This window comes from Dama dama, chromosome 22 (assembly GCF_033118175.1).
Source record: "Dama dama isolate Ldn47 chromosome 22, ASM3311817v1, whole genome shotgun sequence".
NCBI classification, from domain to species: Eukaryota; Metazoa; Chordata; class Mammalia; order Artiodactyla; family Cervidae; genus Dama; species Dama dama.
The window spans coordinates 18,109,660-18,135,058 of NC_083702.1; the positions used below are offsets into that span (position 1 = coordinate 18,109,660).

The 25,399-nt window shown below is 42.6% G+C and overlaps 1 protein-coding gene across 1 annotated transcript in view; it reads right to left on the minus strand.

Annotated features, from left to right (window-relative positions):
- Positions 1-25,399, minus strand: part of LOC133043053 (uncharacterized) — a 285,837-nt gene that overhangs the window by 39,601 nt on the left and 220,837 nt on the right. Inside the window, 2 exon segments of the mRNA XM_061123943.1 lie at positions 5,307-5,627; positions 14,380-14,465. Of these exon segments, the coding sequence (XP_060979926.1) occupies positions 5,307-5,627; positions 14,380-14,465 (407 nt within the window).

A 25,399-nucleotide genomic window follows, 5' to 3' on the forward strand; every position in this document is an offset into this window, starting at 1 on the left:
GTGCACCGAAGAGCCTGTGCCCCAAAACAAGAGAGGCCACCGCAATGAGAAACTCGTGCACTGCAACTAAAGAGTAGCCTCTGATCTCTGCAACAAGAGAAAAGCCCAAGCAGCAATGAAGACCCAGCCAGCAAAAAGTAAAAATTATTTTAAAAATTAAAAAAATTAATTATAATCACCTAAAAATCTAATACAATTAATAAATCAATAGAGTATTTAAATTTAAATGATAAAATATAAATATAAAATATACTCAAAGGTTAAAATAAGAACAAAGATATAACATATAGCACCTGCTGCTGCTACTGCTGCTATCACTTCAGTCGTCTCCGACTCTGTGCGACCCCATAGACAGCAGCGCACCAGGATCCCCAGTCCCTGGAATTCTCAAGGGAAGAACATTGGAGTGGGTTGCCATTTCCTTCTCCAATGCATGAAAGTGAAAAGTGAAAGTGAAGTCACTCAGTCCTGTCTGACTCTTAGCGACCTCATGGACTGGAGCATACCAGGCTCCTCCATTCATGGGATTTTCCAGGCAAGAGTACTGGAGTGGCTTGCCATTGCCTTCTCCGACAAATAGCAGGCAAGTACACTTAAATCCAATTATATCAATAATTACATTAAATGTAAATAATTTAAGTGCTCCAAATAAAAAACAAGATAATCAGATCAGATACCAGATACAATAAGACAAAACTAGTCTACAAACTTATATGTGTTTAAATATAAACACAGAAACATATTAAAGAGACAAAAATTACATACCATACAAACACAAATCAGAGAAAACTGCATATAATATTTAAATTAATATCATACAAAGCCAGACTATAAGACAAAGAATTCATTCAGAGAAAAAGAAACATTTTATGATAAGAAAATACAAAAGTAATTATATAGTATTGAAACTGGTGGGTTAAAAATAAAGTGATGCTTAGAAGAAAATTTAGAACCTTGATGCTTCCTTGATGATTACATTAGAATAAAAATAGAAACAGAAGAAAATGATCCAAGAGTCCACCTCAAGAATCTACAAAAGCAACAACAATCATAACTGAAAAAGAGGAATGAAAACTGAGTATAGAAATCAATTGAGAAGAAAGCAAATATGCAGTCAAGAAACTCAATAGAGTCCATTAGTGATTCTCTTAAAAAGAACATTAACACTGAAAATCTTCTAGCAAACCAATTAAGGAAAACAGAGGGAACACATTAACGGCACCAGTAACAAAAAGAGGAATATCATTGTAGATCTTCCCAACATCTAAAGATATGAGATATGAACCAGTGTTACTAATTTGAAATTTTTTTTGTAAAATGGGCCAAGTCCTTAAAAACACATTACTTGTGAAACAAAACACACCAAATCTGATAGGAAAAAAAAGGAGAAAAATATGAGTAAACTTATTTGTTAAATAAACAGAATCCATAATATAAAAATTTTCCACTAAGAAAACTGCCAGCTACAAATGCTAGCACTTCCACAGAGCTCAGAAATGACTCCCACAACAAGATAAAGGAAGAGAGGGAGGGAAGGAATGAGGGCAGGAAGGAAGTGTCACACAGAGGCTGTGGTGACAGTACAAATTGACCGACATCTTTCCAACCCTCCCCTCCTGCAATCCTTACATCTTTATCCCCTCACCACTTTGCACTTCAGTACTGTAGTCCCTGGTGGCTCAGAAGATAATCAAGACTCTGCCTGCAATGCAGGAGACCCAGGTTTGATCCCTGGGTGAGGAAGATCCCTTAGAGAAAGAAATGGCAACCCACTCCAGTATTCTTGACTGGAGAATTCTATGGTCCATGTGGTCAAAAAGAGTAGGACAGGACTGAAGCAACTTGAAATGCTTCCACCACAGTCCTTCACAATTTGTGTGTACCCTCCCAAATCTTCCACCTGAACTCCATGACATCTCCTCAATATTTCAAACAAGCTTCTCTACATTCTCCTCTGGTCATTGTTTCCACTCTAGATTTCTCCTAAACACAGTACTTCACTTCCAGCAATCCACTACTGAGGCTGAAATTTCTCTTCCATGCCTGACTCCTAAGGATGAGCAGAAGAAACTCCAAGAGTTTTGATTAAGATAATGAAAAGACATGCTATTCTAATCTTATTTCTGCTACATCACCACCACTTTGACTTATCTTCACATCATTAAAATATGTCTAAAAATACAGAAAAGACAGACCAGGGGGAGGAAACTAATGACAAAAAGAGAAATAGAAGAAACTTGGAACCATTCATAAAAATGTGAGAGCCTAAGTTAGAGCAATGGTTGTCAGGGAGTACAAACCATAATTAGGGTTTAAATATCAGAGCACTCTCCAATTCTCTACTTCTAAGTATATCTTAATTGGAATGAATAACAAGACATCAGTTTTCTTAGGATAACATTGGGAGTTCTAATTTCACACAAAGTTTCAACATCACACACTCCATTTTCACTCAGATACTGATTTATCCAAATATGGTGGAGACACCTGTAGTGTTTCCACAAATTTATCTGCAGCTGGAACCATGATTAGGACATAGTAAAAATGAGGAACGTTACTTGAGATGCCAGAGAACAGGTTTGTTTAAAACAAAAGTTTCTAACTAAAATTCAAATTCACCTTGAAAATAATTATTTCTAATAAGAATGATAAAGAGAATGGAACAAAACATTTCAAAGAGATGGATAGATTTATGACATAACTGCTGTAATGGTTTCACAAATGCATGCTTATCAAGCAGTTTTGTATGTCAGACATACCTCAATAAAGTACTTTTTAAAAAGGAAAAGAATTGTTTCCTTAAGGGCCTCAACTAGAATCATCAAAGATCTGCTGAAGGTGAGATTAGAAAAGAGCACTTTTCCATTGATCTTCCTGCACATAAACACGCAAGAGCTGATTGGCTGTGGCTATTAAGGACCTTCTGCGGATGTCCTCAGGGCTCCCCTGTCCCACCATCCCATTAGATGGGGTGATACTATCCTAAGACAAGCCTTCTACCTTAGGGAATTCACTGTGATAACTGACAATATCTTCTTCCAGTCCAGTTGTTCTGATGTGATTAATAACCTGGACATCCAATCTGTAATTGTGATAACAACTAGAAGCATCTCTGTCAAATATTGTGAGCACCCATTCACACCCTAGTTTCACTGCTGTCTTTCCTGCATCCACCTTGGCATTGGTCAAACACACTTAGATAGCACTGAGTACTTCTTAGGAGTCACATCAGGTCCTCTTAGCTTCAATTCAGTTCAGTTCAGTTCCTCAGTCATGTCTGACTCTTTGCAACACCATGGACTGCAGAATGCCAGGCCTCCCTGTCCATCATCAACACCCGGGGTTTACTCTAAGTCATGTCAATTCAGTCAGTGATGCCATCCAACCGTCTCATCCTCTGTCATCCCTTTCTCCTCCCACCTTGTCTTTCCCAGCATCAGGGTCTTTTCCAAAGAGTCGGTTCTTCCCATAAGGTGGCCAAAGTACTGGAGTTTCAGCTTCAGCATCAGTCCTTGCAATGAATGTTCAGGACTGATTTCCTTTAGGAGGGACTGGTTGGAGCTCCTTGCTGTCCAAAAGACTCTCAAGAGTCTTCTCCAACACCACAGTTGAAAAGCATCAATTCTTCAGTGCTCAGCTTTCTTTATAGTCCAACTCTCTCATCCATATAGGACTACTGGAAAAACCATAGCTTTGACTAGACTGGTCTTTGTTGGCAAAGAAATGTCTCTGCTTTTTAATATGCTGTCTAGGTTGGTCATAGCTTTTCTTACAAGGGGCAAGCGTCTTTTAATTTCATGGCTGCAGTCACCAACTGCAGTAAATTTGGAGCCAAAAAAAAAAAAAAAAGGCTGTCACTATTTCCACTGTTTCCCCATATATTTGCTAGGAAGTGATGGGACTAGATGCTATGATCTTAATTTCTGAATGTTGAGTTCTAAGCCAACCTCTTCACTCTCCTCTTTCACTATCGTCAGGAGGCTCTTTAGTCCTTTGCTATTGACCATAAGTGTGACGTCATCTGCATCTAAGGTTATTGATATTTCTCCCTGCAATCTTGATTCCAACTTGTGCTTCATCCAGTCCAACATTTCTTATGATGTACTCTGCATATAAGTTAAATAAGCAGGGTGACAATATACAGCCTTGACGTACTCCTTCCCTGATTTGGAAACCCTCTTTTGTTCCATGTCCGGTTCGAACTGTTGCTTCTTGACCTACATACAGATTTCTCAGGATGCAGGTCAAATGGCCTGTTATTCCCATCTGTTGAAGAATTTTCCAGTTTGTTGTGATCCACACAGTTAAAGGCTTTGGCATAGTCAATAAAGTAGAAGTAGATGTTTTTCTCAAACTCTCTTGCATTTTCAGTGATCAAACGGATGTTGGCAATTTGACCTCTGGTTCCTCTGTCTTTTCTAAATCCAGCTTGAACATCTGGAAGTTCACGGCTCATGGACCACAACCTTGTCTAACTCAATGAAACTATGAGCTATGCCATGTAGGGCCACCCAAGACAGACGGGTCTTAGTGGAGAGTTTTAACAAGACGTGGTCCGTGGTGAAGGAAAGGCAAACTACTTCAGTATCCTTGAGAACCCCATGAACTCTTAGCTTCACTGCCTCTTATATGTGATGTTCTTCAGCTACTGTGTTGTAAACTTCAAGACTTCATTTTCCTGCTCCTTCAACATCCCTGCAAATGTGGTCTGAGCTCCCCATTCGATTCATCAGGTATACCAGTGTGATGAGACTTTTCCCTGCCACAGCTCCCACTTCTGGCCTCCTCTGGCTGTTTCCTAGGGACATTTAAATGCACCACTGAATTTCTCTCACACCTTTTCCTTGTGCAAGTGCACCATGACTTCTGGTATTGTCATCTGTCCATGGGTCTTCACATGCCTTTTTAGGGTCACCATTGCTTGGTTGATCCTGTTCTATTGGCACATCACCCACATACTAACCTGATGGAGTGTGGTGACTCTGACTTTTAGGACCTATGAGGATGATAAACCTTGTTGCCTACAACTCTCCTATGACACTCCCCCACGACAATGTAGCCACACCCTACTGATCATTATGTCAAAGAATACAGAACAATTACCATGCCGAGACTGTGTCACAGAGGTTGAATCCAGAAGCTGAATCTGTATGAAACTTTTGACCTCTCCTCTGCCTCCTGTGACACATCAAATACCCTTCACCCAAGTATATTCTAAAGGCTGTATCCATAATCTCGAGTCATTCTGGTAATAAGATGGAGGCTTTTCCTGCTAGAGATCCCCACACATGCCAGACAGGACTTACCTGAGCAGACTACTCCAGTATGCCAGTTGTGGGAATAGCTATCATTACGATAGTCTTTAATATTAGAATGCCTACAGTCACTGACAGTTGACTCTACGCCTTCACATGAAGTATACAAAAGCCAAATGGGGCCAAGTCCTGGTCCAAAATAAGCCTCTTTAGGAATACCAATGGCAGCTCCACACCCCAGCTGTCTACACACTACGGATGCATCCTTCAAGCTCCAGTTGTCACCATGCACTGTGCCCCATTCTCCTTGGTGATTCACTTCCACTCTCCCCTCACCTCGGTGGGCTCCATCCTTCAGCCTCAGCTCTAGATCTGCAAGAGAGACACAGACACAGGACACAGGAGAGATTTTAAGAGACTTACAATGATATAAGTATTTAAACCATTAGCTCTCTGAGGAGGAAAAAGGTGCATGGGATATAGTATTTCCTGACCTCTGTGGTATAGACATTCCCACCACGGCCAACTCTAAGCTCCCAATGTGCCATCACTGAACCTGGAGCAGGAAGGGAGGCACCAGGTATTTCTCGGGAGCCTGTAGAACCAGCTCCAGGGACACAACCGGGGACAGGACTTCAGAGACTCTGGATGCTGCCTTCCCTATAGATGTGCCCAAGGCTACTAGGGCCCAGCTTCCCCATCTCAGTTACAGCTCATGACCTGGGATCTAGGGGGGAATCCTCCCTCTCCTTCCCTCTCCATAGGGAGCATTTCATCCAGCTCAGGAACAGAGGGCTGTGGTAACAGGCTCTAAAATGTCTTGGTTATTCCTGCCATCTGATGTTCATGTCTTTGTGTAATTCCATACTCCAATGTACCTAGTAACACCCATCTAACAAATGGAATTTGATGAAAATGATCAGATGTCACTTTAGCGATTAAGTCATAAGATGACTTTAGTTTCTGCTTATAAAAAAGAGCTCATTAGTAGGAACATCTTAGATGGAGACATTACTAGTGTTCAGTTCAGTTGCTCAGTCGTGTCCGATTCTTTGAGACCCCATGGACTGCAGTACACCAGGCCTCCCTGTCCATCACCAACTCCCAGTGTTTACTCAAACTCATATCCATTCAGTCAGGTGGTGCCATCCAACCACCTCATCCTCTGTCATCCAGTTCTCCTCCCACCTTCAATCCTTCCCAGCATCAGGGTCTTTTCAAATGAGTTAGTGCTTTGCATCAGTTGGCCAAAGTATTGGAGTTTCAACTTCAGCATCAGTCCTTCCAACGAATATTCAGGACTGATTTCCTTTAGGATGGACTGGTTGAGAAACATTTAAACTCTCTTTTTATGAGCATGTGGAAATAGTAATACTTCCTTGCCTGTTTGAAGTTAAGCATAACCATGTTATCTGGCTCATTCAACGAAGTGGGAGAACAAACAACGTCACTTCCACATAGAAACATTTAAGAGCCAATATGTTTTTCTACCACAACAAATACTGAAGCCTTGTCTTGCAGTGGGAGCATAATAAAATGGTGGAGCATTCAACAACCTGAGTGCTTGAAGAATTATGATAGCAGAAGTCCTGCCAAAGTAAACAGAACATATCATATAAGGATAAATTTTGGGGTTTTGTTACTATAACACACCTAGCTTACTTTTACTAAAACAGAAAATAACAGCAGAAAATTGACAAAGAGAAAAATACTAAGATAAACACTAGGTATATAAAATTGAGAAACATCTATAATAACATCTAAATCCCCAAGAACAAAAAGAGATGCCAGGGTAGAGTAAATTGAAGCCTTAAGTTTACTGAGAGAAAATAAAATGTTAATCTAAAATTCTACACTCAAAAATATTCTCTCAAAGAATAAAGACCTTAAACTTGCCATTCTCAAAATACTGATGGACAGCAGCCTTCATCCTCTTTTTTTTTTTTTTTTTTCATTTATTTTTATTAGTTGGAGGCTAATTACTTTACAATATTGTAGTGGTTTTTGTCATACATTGACATGAAACAGCCATGGATTTACATGTATTCCCCATCCCGATCCCCCCTCCCACCTCCCTCTCCACCCGATTCCTCTGGGTCTTCCCAGTGCACCAGGCCCTAGCACTTGTCTCATGCTTCCAGCCTGGGCTTGTGATCTGTTTCACCCTTGATAATATACATGCTTCGATGCTGTTCTTTCAAAACATCCCACCCTCGCCTTCTCCCACAGAGTCCAAAAGTCTGTTCTGTACATATGTGTCTCTTTTTCTGTTTTGCATATAGGGTTATCGTTACCATCTTTCTAAATTCTATATATATGCCTTAGTATACTGTATTGGTCTTTATCTTTCTGGCTTACTTCACTCTGTATGATGGGCTTCAGTTTCATCCATCTCATTAGAACTGATTCAAATGAATTCTTTTCAATGGCTGAGTAATATTCCATGGTGTATATGTACCACAGCTTCCTTATCCATTCGTCTGCTGATGGGCATCTAGGTTGCTTCCATGTCCTGGCTATTATAAACAGTGCTGTGATGAACATTGGGGTGCACGTGTATCTTTCAGATCTGGTTTCCTCGGTGTGTATGCCCAGAAGTGGGATTGCTGGGTCATATGGCAGTTCTAATTCCAGTTTTTTAGGAAATCTCCACACTGTTCTCCATAGTGGCTATATTAATTTGCATTCCCACCAACAATGTAAGAGGGTTCCCTTTTCTCCACACCCTCTCCAGCATTTATTGCTTGTAGACTTTTGGATAGCAGCCATCCTGACTGGCGTGTAATGGTACCTCATTGTGGTTTTGATTTGCATTTCTCTAATAATGAGTGATGTTGAGCATCTTTTCATGTGTTTGTTAGCCATCTGTATGTCTTCTTTGGAGAAATGTCTGTTTAGTTCTTTGGCCCATTTTTTGACTGGATCGTTTATTTTTCTGGAATTGAGCTGCAGGAGTTGCTTGTATATTTTTGAGATTAATCCTTTGTCTGTTGCTTCATTTGCTATGATTTTCTCCCAATCTGAGGGCTGTCTTTTCACCTTGCTTATAGTTTCCTTTGTTGTGCAAAAACTTTTAAGTTTCATTAGGTCCCATTTGCTTATTTTTGCTTTTATTTCCAATATTGTGGGAGGTGGGTCATAGAGGATCCTGCTGTGAATTATGTCGGAGAGTGTTTTGCCTATGTTCTCCTCTAGGAGTTTTATAGTCTCTGGTCTTACATTTAGATCTTTAATCCATTTTGAGTTTATTTTTGTGTATGGTGTTAGAAAGTGTTCTAATTTCATTCTTTTACAAGTGGTTGGCCAGTTTTCCCAGCACCACTTGTTAAAGAGGTTGCCTTTTTTCCATTGTATATTCTTGCCCCCTTTGTCAAAGATAAGGTGTCCACAGGTTCGTGGATTTATCTCTGGGCTTTCTATTCTGTTCCATTGATCTATATTTCTGTCTTTGTGCAAGTACCATACTGTCTTGATGACTGTGGCTTTGTAGTATAGTCTGAAGTCAGGCAGGTTGATTCCTCCAGTTCCATTCTTCTTTCTCAAGAATACTTTGGCTATTCGAGGTTTTTTTGTATTTCCAAACAAATTGTGAGATTATTTGTTCTAGATCTGTGAAAAATACCGTTGGTAGCTTGATAGGGATTGCATTGAATCTATAGATTGCTTTGGGTAGTATAGCCATTTTGACAATATTGATTCTTCCAATCCATGAACATGGTATATTTCTCCATCTATTTGTGTCCTCTTTTATTTCTTTCATCAGTGTTTTATAGTTTTCTATGTATAGGTCTTTTGTTTCTTTAGGTAGATATACTCCTAAGTATTTTATTCTTTTTGTTGCAATGGTGAATGGTATTGTTTCCTTAATTTCTCTCTCTGTTTTCTCATTGTTAGTGTATAGGAATGCAAGGGATTTCTGTATGTTGATTTTTATATCCTGCAACTTTACTAGATTCATTGATTAGCTCTAGTAATTTTCTGGTGTAGTCATTAGAGTTTTCTATGTAGAGGATCATGTCATCTGCAAACAGCGAGAGTTTTACTTCTTCTTTTCCTATCTGGATTCCTTTTACTTCTTTTTCTGCTCTAATTGCTGTGGCCAAAACTTCCAAAACTATGTGGAATAGTAGTGGTGAGAGTGGGCACCCTTGTCTTGTTCTTGATTTCAGGGGAATGCTTTCAATTTTTCACCATTGAGGGTGATGCTTGCTGTGGGTTTGGCATATATAGCTTTTATTATGTTTAGGTATGTTCCTTCTATTCCTGCTTTCTGGAGAGTTTTAATCATAAAAAGATGTTGAATTTTGTCAAGGGCTTTTTCTGCATCTATTGAGATAATCATATGGTTTTTATCTTTCTATTTGTTAATGTGGTGTATTACATTGATTGATTTGCAGATATTAAAGAATCCTTGCATTCCTGGGATAAAGCCCACTTGGTCGTGATGTATGATTTTTTTAATATGTTGTTGGATTCTGTTTGCTAGAATTTTGTTAAGGATTTTTGCATCTATGTTAATCAGTGATACTGGCCTGTAGTTTTCTCTTTTTCGTAGCATCTTTGTCTGGTTTTGGAATTAGGGTGATGGTGGCCTCATAGAATGAGTTTGGACGTTTACCTTCTTCTACAATTTTCTGGAAGAGTTTGAGTAAGATACAGCCTCCATCCTCTTAAAAAAGACCAAAAGTAAGACAGTGATCAGTAATAAAAACAGCTCAAGAAAGATCTGGAGTACTCTAAAAAGTTTGACCATGCCAAGGCACTGTCATTGTGGTGGCATCATTCCATCCTCCAAACCAGCATCACTCAGTGTCAAGGTGCCAGGAGAGTTCCTCTCACCAGGAAGGTAAGAGCAGGCTGAATAACCAGTGTCCCTAACCTTTGGGAGCACCATATGGAAAGTCCTGCTTCAGGTTCACTTCCCACAGACTTGCAAATCTGAGCCAGTCTTATAGAGATGGCTAGGCTTAAGAAAGAAGAGCAAAGGACCAATAGCAACCACATGGCAGGAGAAATCACAGTTCACAGTAACCTGCCCTGCAGACAGATGCAGCAGATTTTACTCCTGAAGGAATTAACAACCAGCACAGATGATAGTTTCCGGTAGTCATGTATGGATGTGAGAGTTGGACCACAAAGAATTCTGAGCACCGAAGAAAGGATGCTTTTGAACTGTGGTGCTAGAGAAGACTCTTGGGAGTTCTTTGGAGCAAGGAGATCAAACCAGTCAATCCTAGAGGGAATCAACCCTGAATATTTATTTAAAAGACTGATGCTGAGGCTGAAGCTACAATACTTTGGCCACGTGAGGCAAAGACTGACTCGTTGGAAAAGACCCTGATGCTGGGAAAGAGTGAGAGAAAAGGAAAAAGGAAGCACAGGATGAGATGGTGAGATAGCATCACCAATTCAGTGGACATGAGTTTCAGCAATGAGCCATTGTTGGTCTTAGCCTTTGCTCCCTTCCTAGGCCTTCCCACAACATGAGCACCTGTAACCATTATCTCCCCACAGAGGCACTTGCAACAGGCCCCCAAAGCCAAATGTGTGCACACCATTGGCTCTGGCCACCACCACTGTTGGTCATAATCCCTAGGCTCTGGAACCAGATGCACTGCTGATGACACCAACAACCATTCCAGTGACGGCAGACCCCCTGAAACACTTGCCAGACACCACATAGTTGCCAGTGCTATAAATGTCAGCAGCCTGAGCCAAACGGATCTCATGCCTCCCAGACTCAGCGCCACCTTATGCCTCTGCATTTGGCACCCTGCATTACATTCCAATGTGCTGCTACCCAGAAGTGAAAGGCTTTCTCTACTGAAATCAGGACATAGATTCTGGTAGAAGTGACTGCTTTTTTACATGTGCAGACATCTACAAGAGAATAAGACATCAAGAAGAATTGGGGAAACAAAATCCCACCAAAAGAATACAGTAAACCTCCTGTAACCTGCTCAAAGTAATGGAGATCCAGGAATTGTCTGACAAAGAATTCAAAATAATACTTCAAATGATGTTCAGAGAGTTACAAGAGACCTCAAATATTTAATGATACCAGGAAAAGGATACAAAAAATAAAAAATAAGAAGAGCAAAAAGAAGTATAATTTTTTTTTTTAAAGAGCTAACCAGATGTTTTGCGATTCTCTGATAGCTCAGTTGGTAAAGAATCCACCTGCAATGCAGGACACCCTGCTTCAATTCCTGGGTCAGGAATATCTGTTGGAGAAGGAAGAGGCTACCCACTCCAGTATCTTGGTCTTCACTTGTGGCTCAGCTGGTAAAGAATCAGTGTGCAATGTGGGAGACCTGGGTTTGATCCTTGGGTTTGGAAGACCCCCTGTAGAAGGGAAAGACCACCCACTCCAGTAAGGCCTGGAGAATTCCCTGGACTGTGTATCCATGTGGTCACAAAGAGTCAAACATGACCGAGTGACACTTCTTCAATTCTTCAACCAGACATTTTGAAGCTGAATAACAAATGAATGGGCTTCCCAAGTGGTACTAGTGGTAAAGAACCTGTCTGCAAGTGCAGGAAATGTAAGAGACTCGGGTTCGACCCCTGGGTCTGGAAGATCCCCTGGAGGAGTGCATGGCAACCCACTTCAGTATTCTTGCCTGGAGAATCCCATGGGCAGAGGAGCCTGGTGGGCTACAGTCCATAGCATCACAAAGAGTCAGCCATGACTGAGGCAACTTAACATGCACAATACAATGAGTAAACTCAAGAATTCAACACAGAGATTCAACAACAGACTTGACCAAGGGAAAGAAAAAGAAGAAAGAATCGATGTGTTAGAATAAAGATTAGTTGAAAGCATCCAAATAGAGGAGCCAAAAGAGAATGAAAGGAATATAGAAAGCCAGTGAGAACTAAGGACACCATAAAGAGAAACAACGTATGGACTGGAGTCACAGCAGAAGAAGTGAAGGAGAAAAGTATTAAGGGCTGAGGATTTCCCTGATGGTGTAGTGGTTAAGACTCCACCTGCCAATGCAGGGGACATGAGTTCAATCCCTGGTCCAGGAAGATTCCACATGCTGCAGAGCAACTAAGCCAGTGTGTCACAACTGCTGAAACCTATGCACCTAGAGCCTATGGTCTGCACCAAGAGAAGCCACTGCAGTGAGAAGCCTGTGCAGTGCAGCGAAGAGTAGCCCCTGCTTACTGCAACTCGAGAAAGCCCATATGCAACAGGGATACCTAGCACAGCCAAAAACAAATAATTAGAAAATAAATAAAGAAAGGCTGCCAATTTCCAAACCTGGGGAAAGATCTGGACATCTAAGTTCAAGAAGCTAATAAGTTACCCCAAAACTTCAATCCAAAACAACCTTCTCCAAGACTCACAGAATAAACTGTCCAAATGCAAAGACAGAGAGAGAATTCTGAGGTCTAAAGAGAAGAAAAAAATTATGTCACCCAAGAGAACTCGCCTAAGTAGATCAGTGGATTTGTCCAAAGAAACCTTGCAGACCATGACAGGATTGATGACATACTCCGCTCTCACTCAGTGGGAAGCAGCTCCCAGGGAGGGACAGGAGAGGGCACGAGAGAAAGAGCTCCCTACAGAGTCACAGCAGCTCCTGGGAGGGGAAAGGACTGTCCCAGGCCCCCAGTACGACAGGAAACGGGTCACAGGGACCAGGGCAGGGACTTGGGAACTTGTACACATGGGACTGCACATCAACTGATCTTTACAGACAAGAGGGACAAGTCGTTCATTGGAAGGACTGATGTTGAAGCTGAAATTCCAATACTTTGGCCACCTGATGCAAAGAGCTGACTCATTTGAAAAGATCCTGATGCTGGGAAAGATTGAGGGCAGGGGGAGAAGGGGACGACAGAGGATGAGATGGTTGGATGGCATCACCGACTGAATGGACATGAGTTAGAGTAAACTCTGGGAGTTGGTGATGGACAGGGAGGCCTGGTGTGCTGAGGTCCATGGGATGACAAAGAGTCAGACACAACTGAGCGACTGAACTGAACTGAACTGAACAGACAAGAGGTCCCCTCTCCTGGATGCGGGCTTCTTTGCTCCCTAATGGACGCCTGGTAGGAACAGGTGAGGCCAGCAGGCAGAGCCTCTCATAGAGCCCAGTGCTGGGCAGACACGGCAATAAGCAGATGGGAGCCAGAGAAATGGGGGAGAGGAGGCAGAGAGAGGCAGGCAGGTGTATGAATATCTCTGATCCAGTTACATGTAGCAGACATAACACCCAGCTCTGTGGACACCCTGTGTGCTTCACAGACCAACGGACTCAGTACCTGCTCAGCAGCTCCATTCCTCTCATGCAGACAGGCTCCACCTCCCCTCACACACACACACACACACACACACACACACACACACACACACACACAGAGGTTCACACACTCCCCCATACACACATATTCTCTCACACAAACACAGCCTCACACAGCCTCACACACTCCTCACACACTCCTTACACACCCTCACTCACCCACACATACTCCTCACACACCTTCATACATCACTTGCACACTCCTCACACACTCCACAAACACATACACTCTTCACACCCTCACACACACAATCTCCTCACACACACACACCCCCTCACATACACACACTCTTCATACCCTCACATACACACTCTTCATACCCTCACACACACACACACTCTTCATACCCTCACACACACACACCCTCACACACTCCTCACCTGCACACATACACACACACAATCACAGAACCTACAGGAGTAAAGACACAGGAAACACAGGGACCCAGGGGCAGCGCTCACACACCAGGCATGTGCAGCGTGTGGGAAGGGTCCAGAGCCCCAGCTGAGGTCAGTCACTGGATCTTCCACACACTGGGAGCCACAGGGACTCCTAGAAGCTCCCTGAGAACAAGGGAGACATGGAGGGGACTTAGGCTGACCCACCTCGGTCCAGATCAAACCTCATGCTCTGTAAAATCTGCGGCTACTACCAGTGGACCTCCCACAGGAGAGGGACCAGTACTCGCATCAGCATGATTCTTTTTGGTCAAAAACACCGAGGCTCGGCTCCACAACTCCAGACACTTTTCCCTTCACCAAGGCATCCACTCCCAGCTGTGGACCCAGGACAGAGGGGCAGCTCTTACCTTGACCACCCACCACGGTGCCGAGGAGGAGGACCCAGAGTCCCTGGAGGGAGATGCATTGGCTCAGAGCCATTCTCACTCCACGTCTTCAAGGTCACAGTCCCAGCTGCAGGATCAGCCTGTGAGGAGGCGTCAGGGTGCCGACCAGGGTCTATATAGACCATCCCCTACATCCTCCCTCCTGAGAACCAATAGCAACACCTTTCACCATTTCAGGCACTATCGGAGGCTGCATCTGCCACTTTCTGAAGCTCAGACACCAATGAGCTTCTGAATCTTCAAAATCTCCTTATATGTGCAACACGGTCCTTTGACCTCCTGCTTCCGTGGTCCTGAGAGCTGGGTCCCACCACTGGGACTGGGGTAGAAAAGGTTCATCAAAAACCATGAGTGCCCTTCTCTCCTCTGATCACCCTGGTCAATATCGGCAGACTGTGAGATCTCACAGGCTCTGGGTGTGGGATCTGTTGACCCATGGAGAATAACTTTTGTAGAATCAAGTATTGATCTTTCCCAGCACTGAGCTCAGGGTGGAAGCAAAGAACTGCAAAAAGTCTTAAAATACAAGAGTATTTATCAGGTCAGCAGAAAATGAGGACCAGGAGTACAGGAATTCACAGGTGACTTTGAAGGCATGAAGTGAGACCCATCAAACTGGGGGGATCAGATTGCATGTCTTTTCCCCCTTCTCAGAATGTCTGGGAGACTGGATCATGGAGCAAGTGCCTGCATGTTCAGTCATGTCTGACTCTTTGCAACCCATGGACTGTAGCTTGCCAGCCTCCTCTGTGCAATAGATTTCCCAGGCAAGAATACTGGAGGGGGTTGCCATTTCCTTCTAAAGGGATCTCTCTGACTCAAGGATCAAACCTGCTCCTCCTGCATTGGCAGGCGGATTCCCTATAGGGACATACAGACATGTTGAATCCCTTTCCCTTTATGGCATTTCATTTTATGTGAAGTATCTCTTTCCAGCTAGTCATTAAATGATGCTGACAGAGAGAAAGAGATTGCTATGAAAGGAAACTAAGAGAAAGGAGGAGTCGTCATTCCACTCTAGCCCACCAAAATAGGAGCAGGGATCTCTAGAAGAAAACATGGGGTTTCACTGATGGCTCAGCAGTAAAGAATCTGCCCACAAAGCAAGAGATGTGGATTCAATCCCTGGGATGGGAAGATCCCCTGGAGAAGGAAATGGCAACCCACTCCAGTATTCTTGCCTGGAGGATTCCATGGACAGAAGGGCCTGGCTGGCTACAGTCTATCGTGTCGAAATGAGTTGGACATGACTAAGTGACTAAACAATGAAAACAAGAAGAATATTATAGTTTAGAAAGATTAAAGTTTGCTAAACTTCGCATGTACCCCCTTTATATGCTGAGGGTATGATTTGATAAGATTCAGAATACATTTGTATTATAAACCATAGCTAAAGAAGATGCAAATATAATTAAAGGGAACAGCTCAAGAGAGATGGGGAAATAGAAAGTCTTCTGCTACATGATCTCTGAAGGCCGGGGGCAAAGAGGGTTAAGGGAAGCAGAGAAGAGAAGGGGGTTCATGCTGCCTGAAACCACCAATGAACCCACCTCCTCTGTTCTGCATTTAAGAGGAAAGGTGGCGGCAAGAATGGACTCCTAAGTGGGTTGATGGGACAGATCCAAGCAGAAGAGATGGTGTCCAGTGTAGCCATTGCTGACTTGTTCTGTTTCCACTCATCAGAGAAGTTGCCAGATGCTTTCCCAGAAGGTACCCCTGGGATGAATAGAGAGACTGAGAAGGGCCATAAGTGATGCAAGATAGAGCTCCCCCATCAAAATGAAGGTCACTAATGTGCTGTTCCCTTTCCTCATGCCCCCTCAGGCTCAAGATTCCCATGATGCAGCTCTGTGGTCCACACAAGCCCACCCTGATGCCCCCTCACCCTGACTCCCTCTTTTCAGCACAGAAGTGGAAGGAAGTATCTGTGACACACAGGCCCCGGAGTCCCCACCGGAGTTCAGAGACAGCTTCTTGAGCCACCCATGGCCCACCTTAAGGTCTCAGCCTGGCCAACACCCAGGGCAGCTGCAGGTTAGTCCACAGCTCTGTCATATCCCCCACCAGAGGGACCCCTCATCCCAGTCAGCAGACGTAACTTCTCTGTCCCGCCATGCCCGTCCTTCCTACTTGAGATTTGGGAGAAAAGACAGTTGAACACATGCTTTTCTTCCTCTAAATATGCTAATATTTACCAATTACTTAGGCAAGAATCACCTCCTTGTCATCTGGTCCTCTCACTCTCAAGCCCCATGACTGTACCTGACCCTGTCTCCTTCTATATCTGGACCTTTAACACATTAATGATAAAAACTGATTATAAATATCAAAACCAAAATTTAAACTCAGTTGATGAAGTAAGGCCAGGATCTGCTCAGCCACTTAGAATTGATGCTCTACTCCCTCTGGGCCCAGAGTCATCATTCCTTACCCAGTTATGGACTCCACACCGTCACCAGAAACCACCAGACAGACACCTAGAACATAGGACGTGCTTCCTGGGGTTCATGCCTCCCTCCCACAGGATGGCACAGGGATGCATTTGGTGAACCAGGTACACATAGTCTCACCTTGGGATGGAGATCTGACAGGTAAGATGCTGTTAGCGGCTCCAGACCCTTTATAGAAAGGGAAGGGCTATAAGTAGCAGCAAACTCAGGGCTGGCAGGCTGTCCCCACAGCACCCTCTAGCCCAGAACTGGGGATGCAGGGTCAATATGGACCAACTCATCCTCAGATGAAGCTACATCTTCTCTGACACATAAGGAAATCTCAGTGTCTAATCTCATCAAAGATTTGAAGGAGGAAAGTTTTAGGGAGGACACTAACCCAGCTGTGTCCACAATGAACATGAGAGAGTGCAGTAGAGGGGTCAGGAGAACAGACTCGGGAGCCAGACTGCCTGGTCTTGACTCACAGATTAACCACATGACAAGTGTGGGCCTTGAACAGGATTCTTACACTCTCTGCTTACTAAAAGGAGGGTTATGATCCTACCAAGATGACTGATTTTGGTGAGGATTAAGTGACTTGGCATCAGTATGTGATATTATAACACTAGTTAACAGTAGTACATGTCCTGATGCTGATGTGATCAGTTGTGGCCAACACCTTGCGAACCCATGCCAGGTTCCTATGTCCATGGAATTTTCCAGGCAAGAACAGTAGCACATAGTAGTAGTATTATGTACTACTGTTAACTTGCTTTCCTGATAACTCAGATGGTAAAGAATCTGCCTGCAATGCAGGAGATCTGAGTTCGATCCCTGGGTCAGGAAGATCCTCTGGAGAAGGAAATGACAACCCACTTCAGTATTCTTTCCTGGGAAATCCCATGGACAGAGGAGCCTGGAGGGGCTACAGTCTATGGAGTCACAATGAGTTGGTCACAGCTGAGTGACTAACACAGACATGCACACACACACAGTGTTAGAGAAGCAGTGTAGAGAAGCAGAGTTAGGGCATCTCCCACCATCTCAGCCCAGGAATCCCAGGACTCTAGAACAGGAATTCAATTCTGTTACCTGGAGCTTTGACTGTGGCTGTCAGAACTCTCCCAGGAACCACATGCTGTGATCGTCTTTGGTGCCAATCAGAGTTGTGAGTCTTCCACACATCACTCCTTCTCTCTGTGCCCCATGTAACTGCTCAAGAACCTCGGCCTTATCATTGGTGAGCTTTTGTGAATTAAGTTGTCTACTTGCTCATTTTACTTTATAAACTCGAAAGTACTTGGTAAAACATTTTGTGTCTAATTCACCTCCATATCCCCGATGCTTGGCTAACTAAAAATCGTAAATGATGTCTCTTGTATACCTGAATGAGTGAATGTCAGCCTGGTAGTTTACACAAATCATTTCAATCAAAAAGAAATCTTTTGAGAAATAATTTAACTTGTTGTGAGGGTGTGACAGCACATTGCAAACTGCATCATTTGTTTTAATAATGTTTCAATACCGTTAAATGGTCTGAGCTATACATGGTTCACTTCAACACCTGTCTGCAATGAATGCAGTAAATTTCAATATCTAGAAAGAACCAAGCCCCAGTACAAGAGCAGTGCTGAGAGAGCCAGCTATAAACATGTATAAACGCTGCAAGTTTCTTTCTATATCTGAATATAAAAAAGACAAACCACAGAACACTGACAGGTGAAGACCCTGGAGCCTCCTGTTCTGGTCTTAATCAGATATGGCCAAGTCATCAGGATGTTTATGTATTTATCATTTGGCACATTTCCAATTCAAACCACACACAACTGTAACAGGAAGAAATTTTGTTATAAAAAAATTTAAACATCTTCCATGTTGAATTAGAAGTGCAGAAGTAAAGAGCAGAAAGAATCTTGTTCTTTTACTTAGGCTAACTATTTGTCCTTAAGGATTCTAAAGCAATACAACATGTAGCGTTATTATTCCCAAATCCCCAAGAGAAAATGGCAGTCAGATATTCAGTAATCTCTGCTAGGAAAGTTAATAATTAAACCTGCTTGCTTGAGGAAAATTTCCTCAGGACCAATCAGAGTGAGTAAAATAGAAAACATTATTAAATTAAAAAAGAGGTATAAAACTCTATAGAAAAATTATTAACTGAGTTGTTACACCAAAGCATTTGAGACCCCCTTCACCATCTGTGTTCCTTGCATGGATGGGACCAGGGTTCGTGAAGACTCCTTTACCAAAGACCACTTCATCACAAGGGCATGAAGGAGAGAGCAAGGTCATGAGCTGGCTGAGGTCCAGCCCATCATCTCTGTTCAGCCCTTCACAGTCTATAACCAGAATCATCGAACGAAGAGTGTGACATTGAATTGGCCTCATTCATTCCTCCATAGTGCAACCTCAGATACCCAGAGACCAGAGACGATCAAAGCTACTAAATCAAAGACAAGCAGATTCTAAGTGGAGAGCATGCAGACCAAGGGCCCTTCCCTGCTGCTGTTGGAAAGGAAGAAGCCCTCCCACCCCAGATACCATCTGTGAGAGGAGAAACAAGAAGATGCCTCCTTAAATAGAGGAAAACTAGTCTCAGCAGGGAGCTTGAACTAGAAATGGCAAGACAGTTGTTACAATGAACCTGAGCTAAGTTGAGGGATAGATTTTAAATGGGAGAGTCTGTGTTAACATTATGGAACTATCAATCCACACAAACATCCCTTGCTAGTGCACAAGATGAAATCAGTGATAAAAACAGACAATATTACATTTATGTATATTTGAATTCTAGAGGACACATTTTTAAGCTCATTACAGAAAGAAAATTCATAAATCTTCTCTTGTTTTTAAAAGCACAGAGTTGTCACCTCTGTGAATTCTAATTCCTCCAGCTCAAAATTACTGCTGTGTTTATTTAATCTGTAAAATCCTGCTCACTGTCTCTAAAGTGGAGGCTTCTTGAGAGCAAGTATCGTGTCTTACTCTTCAATATCTCTTTAAAGTCAAGTAAAAACACATACAGAGAGCTTAACAAATAGTGGATAAATAAAGAAATGAATGCAGGAACAAATGCTGAAAATCACCCTGCAGTTAGTGATACCAAGTGGGGAGGGAGGTGGGGGGAGGGGAGACACGACTCTGACTACTCCCACTCAGCACAGACAGAAGTGGAGTAAGGAGTCAGAGACACACCAGAGGAAGGAACCAGATACAAAAGGCCTTCTTCAAATCTCACTCTGGGGAGGGTCTGATCACATTTAATTTCTGCACAAAATTGTACCTCAGAAACTTCACCAAGGCAAGAAAAAACTGACAGCATTGCTACCAAGGATGTGGCATCAATAGTAATATTCATCAGATAGCTGTTTTTCTATCTCCCAGTGACTCATTCTGGCCAATGAAATGTGGGTGTTGTCACCTGTGTCACTTCCGAGTAGAGGCATGAAAACCCTGTGACTCTCTAGTTTCTCTCTTTCCTGCCCCAGAAGCTGCGTGTTCCACATGGTACACGTGTAAGCTAGTGGAGCCTCACTGACCACAGTAGGTTTGCAGGTTGGTAATGAATGTGTGTATGCATGTATGTGTTCCTTCTGAGATTTGGGAGTCAGTTGTTCCAGCATCAGAACAGAGCCTATTTTGAAGTCTTGAAAGGAAGACAAACTCTGTCACATGAAGCAAGTACCTTCCTGGATCTCCTCTTCCTTCTGTGTCTTCATCCCAAGCTGCTCCCCAGGACTCACCTTGCTTCCTCTCTGGGGCTTGGCTGGTTCCCAGTCACCGTCTCTGACTGACTGACAGCTCGATCTAAGCTTCTGTTGGAGAGCACCCGCCCCTGGTGCAGTTCCTCTTCCCTCCACTTCAGTCTGTGCTGACAGCTGTGCTTCCATTTCCCCGGTTTCGTCTCTGAGCATCTTGACTTTCATCCTTAAACAGCTCTCCTTTGCTCTGAGTTAGTCGGTTCATCATTTTTGATCTTAATTTTACTTTCCACCAATCCTGTGCTAATGAAAAAGCAGCATGTACTTTCCAAACCTCTTCAGTTTCTTCTTGATTTCCTGAACAGATCTGATTCCTAGATTTAGTTCTCCATGTAGTTAATTAACTTCTTCACCTTTGGGTAAGAAATAATTTTGCTGAATTTTTTTTCCCTCAGCTGAAGAAAATGGCACATTCAAAGCCTATCTCCTTGTGACCATGTAAACGATAGGTATGTGTGAGGGGTCCAGCTGCTAACCACTCAAATGCCAGTGTACAGGCCAGGTTGGTGGAAAGGAAAGTTTGCTTTATTTCAGCTGCCAGCAACTGGTGGGAAGGGTGGTGGACATCTGTCCAACGGCCAACTCTGCCCACCCCATGACAAGCAGAGGGTGAGAGCTTTATACACAGAGCTGGGGTGGGGGGAAGTTACATGCAGAAACAGCACAGTCATCTCTAACAGTCATCTTCAAATTGGTCGTCAGTGGTCTGACTAGTGTCATCTTGGTTGTTTTCAGTTCAGTTCAGTCGCTCAGTCGAATCCGACTCTTTGCGACCCCATGGATTGCAGCACACCAGGCCTCCCTGTCCATCAACAACTACTAGAGCTTGCTCATACTCATGTCCTTTGACTTGGTGATGCCATCCAAATCATCCACTGGTTGTTTTAGGTACAGGTAATCTTTAGTTCTTGGGTGTACTTGTTCCCATTTCTTTGTGGTCAGTTCTCAGAATGTGGATGCTCAAGTCCTGGGTACAATATGGACATCATGCAGTTCACTACTCCACCTGGTGTTTTGTATCTATAAGACAGCTCACAGGATATGGCTCAGAATATTATCTATGACCCTTGAGAAAGAACTAAAGGTCCCTGACTGTGTTTAATGACTACATTATTATTATTTAGTCTCCTCTGACTGTTTTCCTTTGTTTCTATGTTTCTCACTTCTCCATTTAAATTTATTCTTTGACTAAAGTTTTCCACAGGCAAAAGGCAGGCAGAAGACACGGTGGGGAGCGGGGCAAGGATCATAGAGTCCCGCTCTGTTTCAGCCACAGCCCTAGGGACCCCCTCGGGGCTTAGAAGGGGCTGGTGCAAGGAGAGGCTCTGAAGAACAAGCTTCATTAACTTCATGATTAATCCACCTTTGCTTAGAGTTGATGCAATTACCAACTGCACAGCTATTGACTTCTTGTGGGTGGTGATTCTTAAACCATTTCAACCTAACATTAGTGTGTCTGGAGTGGCACTCAGAGTTCAAAGCCTGAGTGATTGCTCAGACTCAAACTCTATGAACTGAGGCTCTATTGCATGTGGAGCTTTGGTGCAGCTGAGTCCTGCCCACAGACCAGCCTAAGAACACTGGAAAGTGTTCCTAAGAATATAGCAAAATGTGTTCCTCCTTTAACATCAAAGACTCTGTGAACAGATTCTCTTCTCCTTGTCATCAAATTCTTCCCAATCTGGGCATGCTAACCAAGGCTCCTGCAGTCTGCAGGCATCTGATGGGGCCTTGCCAGGGCTCAGGATTGGAGTGAGGCCTGTACCTGTATATGAGCTCTGTATTTCCCCTCTCTATAACTTAATAGATGCTCAGCTAATATTTACTGAATGGCTGAAAGGCATTGTACTAAATGTTGAAGAGAAATTGTCTTAGATATAAAGAAATGTTTCTGAGAACATCATTTAGTTAGTATTTTTGTTTCCGGCAATTAGCAAGGCAAAATTTGATTTTCAAAAACAAGCAGCTTATCACCAACAAATACATCGAAACTAACACTGCAAATCTCTATCTCAAAGGATACATGAGACAAACCACAAGATACTAACCTGTGGATTCTTACTAAGTCTTAATCAAATGCAATTGAGGAGATAGGATATTCATTCATATGATTTATCATTGGCAGTTTTCTAATTAAAATCACAGAGCAATGTCACAGAAAGAAAATTGGGTATTAAAAAAGTACAGTTACACCTTCTATATGATATAAGAAAGGAGATGAGGTGCAAAAAGAGTTCTTTGGCTTAAAATAACAAAAAGCTTAGTTAGTCTTTCACTTTGCAAAGGAGAGTCCTCTGGGGCTAATCTTGAAAGATGATGTGGAGACCAGGACAACTCAACTGTTCTGCACAGCAGTTAGAACTGTGAACTGATAATTGTGGATAATGTTGCACTTTGATTCCCCTCTTTTTACTTTTTGTGAATCTACTGTAGGTTTTTACATTTTTGTTGCCACATGGTTCACATAAAACATCTTATAGAGACAACAGTATATACTACACTGATAACAAATTAATTTCAATGACATACAGAAGCTCTACCTTTTTGTTCCCTTCCACACTTTTTGTTTTTGATGTCAGAATTTACCTCTCTTTATATTGTATATCCACTAACAAAATATTTTTCCCTATAACTGTTTTAATACTTCCTTTAGACTAGAGCTAACTGGTTAGCACACTACCATACTACAGTGTTAGAGTATGCTGAATTGGATTCAATATTTACATTTACAAGTCTGTTGTATATTTTCACTTCTTTCATACAAAAATTAGCATTCTTCATTTAGTTTGAAGAATACCCCTCAGCAATCGTGTAAGCCAAGCCTAATGTTGGTGAATTCCCTCAATTGGGAAAGTATTTATTTCATCTTCATATATGAAAAACAAACTTCCTGAGAAAAGTATTCTTGGTTGGTAGGTTTTTTTTCGTAAGTTTGAATATATCATCCCTTTCTCTCTTCGCCTCTCAGATTTCGTCTAAAAAGTCCACTGATATGGTTAAGGGAATTTCTTTTTTGTGAGCATTTACTTTTCTCCTGCTGCTTATAAAATGCTCTCTGTTTCTTGATTATAAACAATGTGTCTTGGGGATGATCATTTTGAATGAACTCTGAGGAGTGACCTATTAGCTACACGAACTTGAATGTCTAAATCTCATCAGATTTGGGACTTATCTGATATTATTTCTTTAAGTACAATCTGTGTCCATTTCTCCCTCTCTTCTCATTCCAGGACTCCAATAATGTGCAGGTTGTTTCTGTGAATGTTATCCCATAGTTCACACAGGTTCTTTCACACCTGTACAATAATTTTCTTCTTTGTCCCCTGGCTGGGTAACCTCAATGGTCCTGCCTTCAAAGTTACAGAGTCTTCTGCTGTGTTGATGCTCTCCGTAGCATTTTTCATTTTGCTGCATTTCAATCAATGCAGCAGCTTAAGCAGCTGATCGAACCAGTCAATCCTAAAGGAAATCTGTCCTGAATATTCTCTGGAAAGACTGATGCTGAAGCTGAAACTCCAATATTTTGACCACCTGATGCAAAGAACTGAATCATTGGAAAAGACCCTGATGCTGGGAAAGATTGAGGGCAGGAGGAGAAGGGGATGACAGAGGATGAGATGGTTGGATGGCATCACTGACTGAATGGACATGAGTTTGAGCAAGCTCCAGGAGTTGGTGAAGGACAGGGACCTGGTATGCTGCAGTCCATGAGGCCGCAAAGAGTCGGACACAACTGAGCCACTGGACTGAACTCAACTGAATCTTAAGCAACTAAATTTCTGTTTGGTTCATTTTTCTGTTTGGTTCCTTCTGTTATTCTCTTTGCCTCACTGCAAAGTTTGAGGGATCTCAGTTCCTTACCAGGATTGAATCCAGACCACAGCAGTAAATGCACCGAATCCTAACCACTAAAGCATCAGCAAACTCCCTGTTTACTTCCTTTTTTGTGATTTCTATCTCTGTTAAAAAAAAAATCTGAAATTATTCTGAGGAGGAACTCACCCTAGCTCAACAATTACTGAGCCCGAGCTCTAGGACCCACAAACTACAAATAGGACGCAGCCTGCTGCAACCCCTGAAACCTGGGCACCTAGAGCCTGTTCTCCACAATAAGAGAAACCCACGCATAGAGAAACCTGCTGTCCACAAAGAAGAATAGTGCCTGCTTACTGAAACTAGAGAAAGCCCATGTGCAGCAACAAAGACCCAGTGCAACCAAAAATTTAAAAGAATAATAATGATAATGAGAAATATTTTTTAATCTTATTTTGTTCATATATTTTCTTCCTGAATTTGTTTAATAGTTTATGCGTGTTTTCTTGGAGTTCACTGAGCTTCTTGGTGTGTATCCTTTATTTCACCATATGTCATTTATTTCACCACTTCCCAATGGTTAATAGCCAAGTGAACTGCCCTGGGAGAAGCCCTGGGCATCTTCCCATCCCCAAGCACAGCGTAGAACTATGAACCTGCAAGCATGAGTGTAGTTTGGAGCCCTGGAAACCTTCCAGAGTCATCAACCAAGTAACTGGGTGGGTCCAGCTCACAACCAGCCCAGCACTCTCAGGTCTCATATTAGTTCAGCAGCTTCTCCATGATCTCCACAATGGAATCGGTGTTGGTAGGGGTGGGGGTGGGAAGGTTGGGGTGTTGTGTGAACGTAATCTTTACCTGGCCACTCCTAAATGACAGCTCTCTCTACCCTGAGGAATCATGGCAGGATCACGATTACATTTTCAGTAGTAAATAGATTAAAACAACCTTGAAACAATCTTGAAACATCTGAAA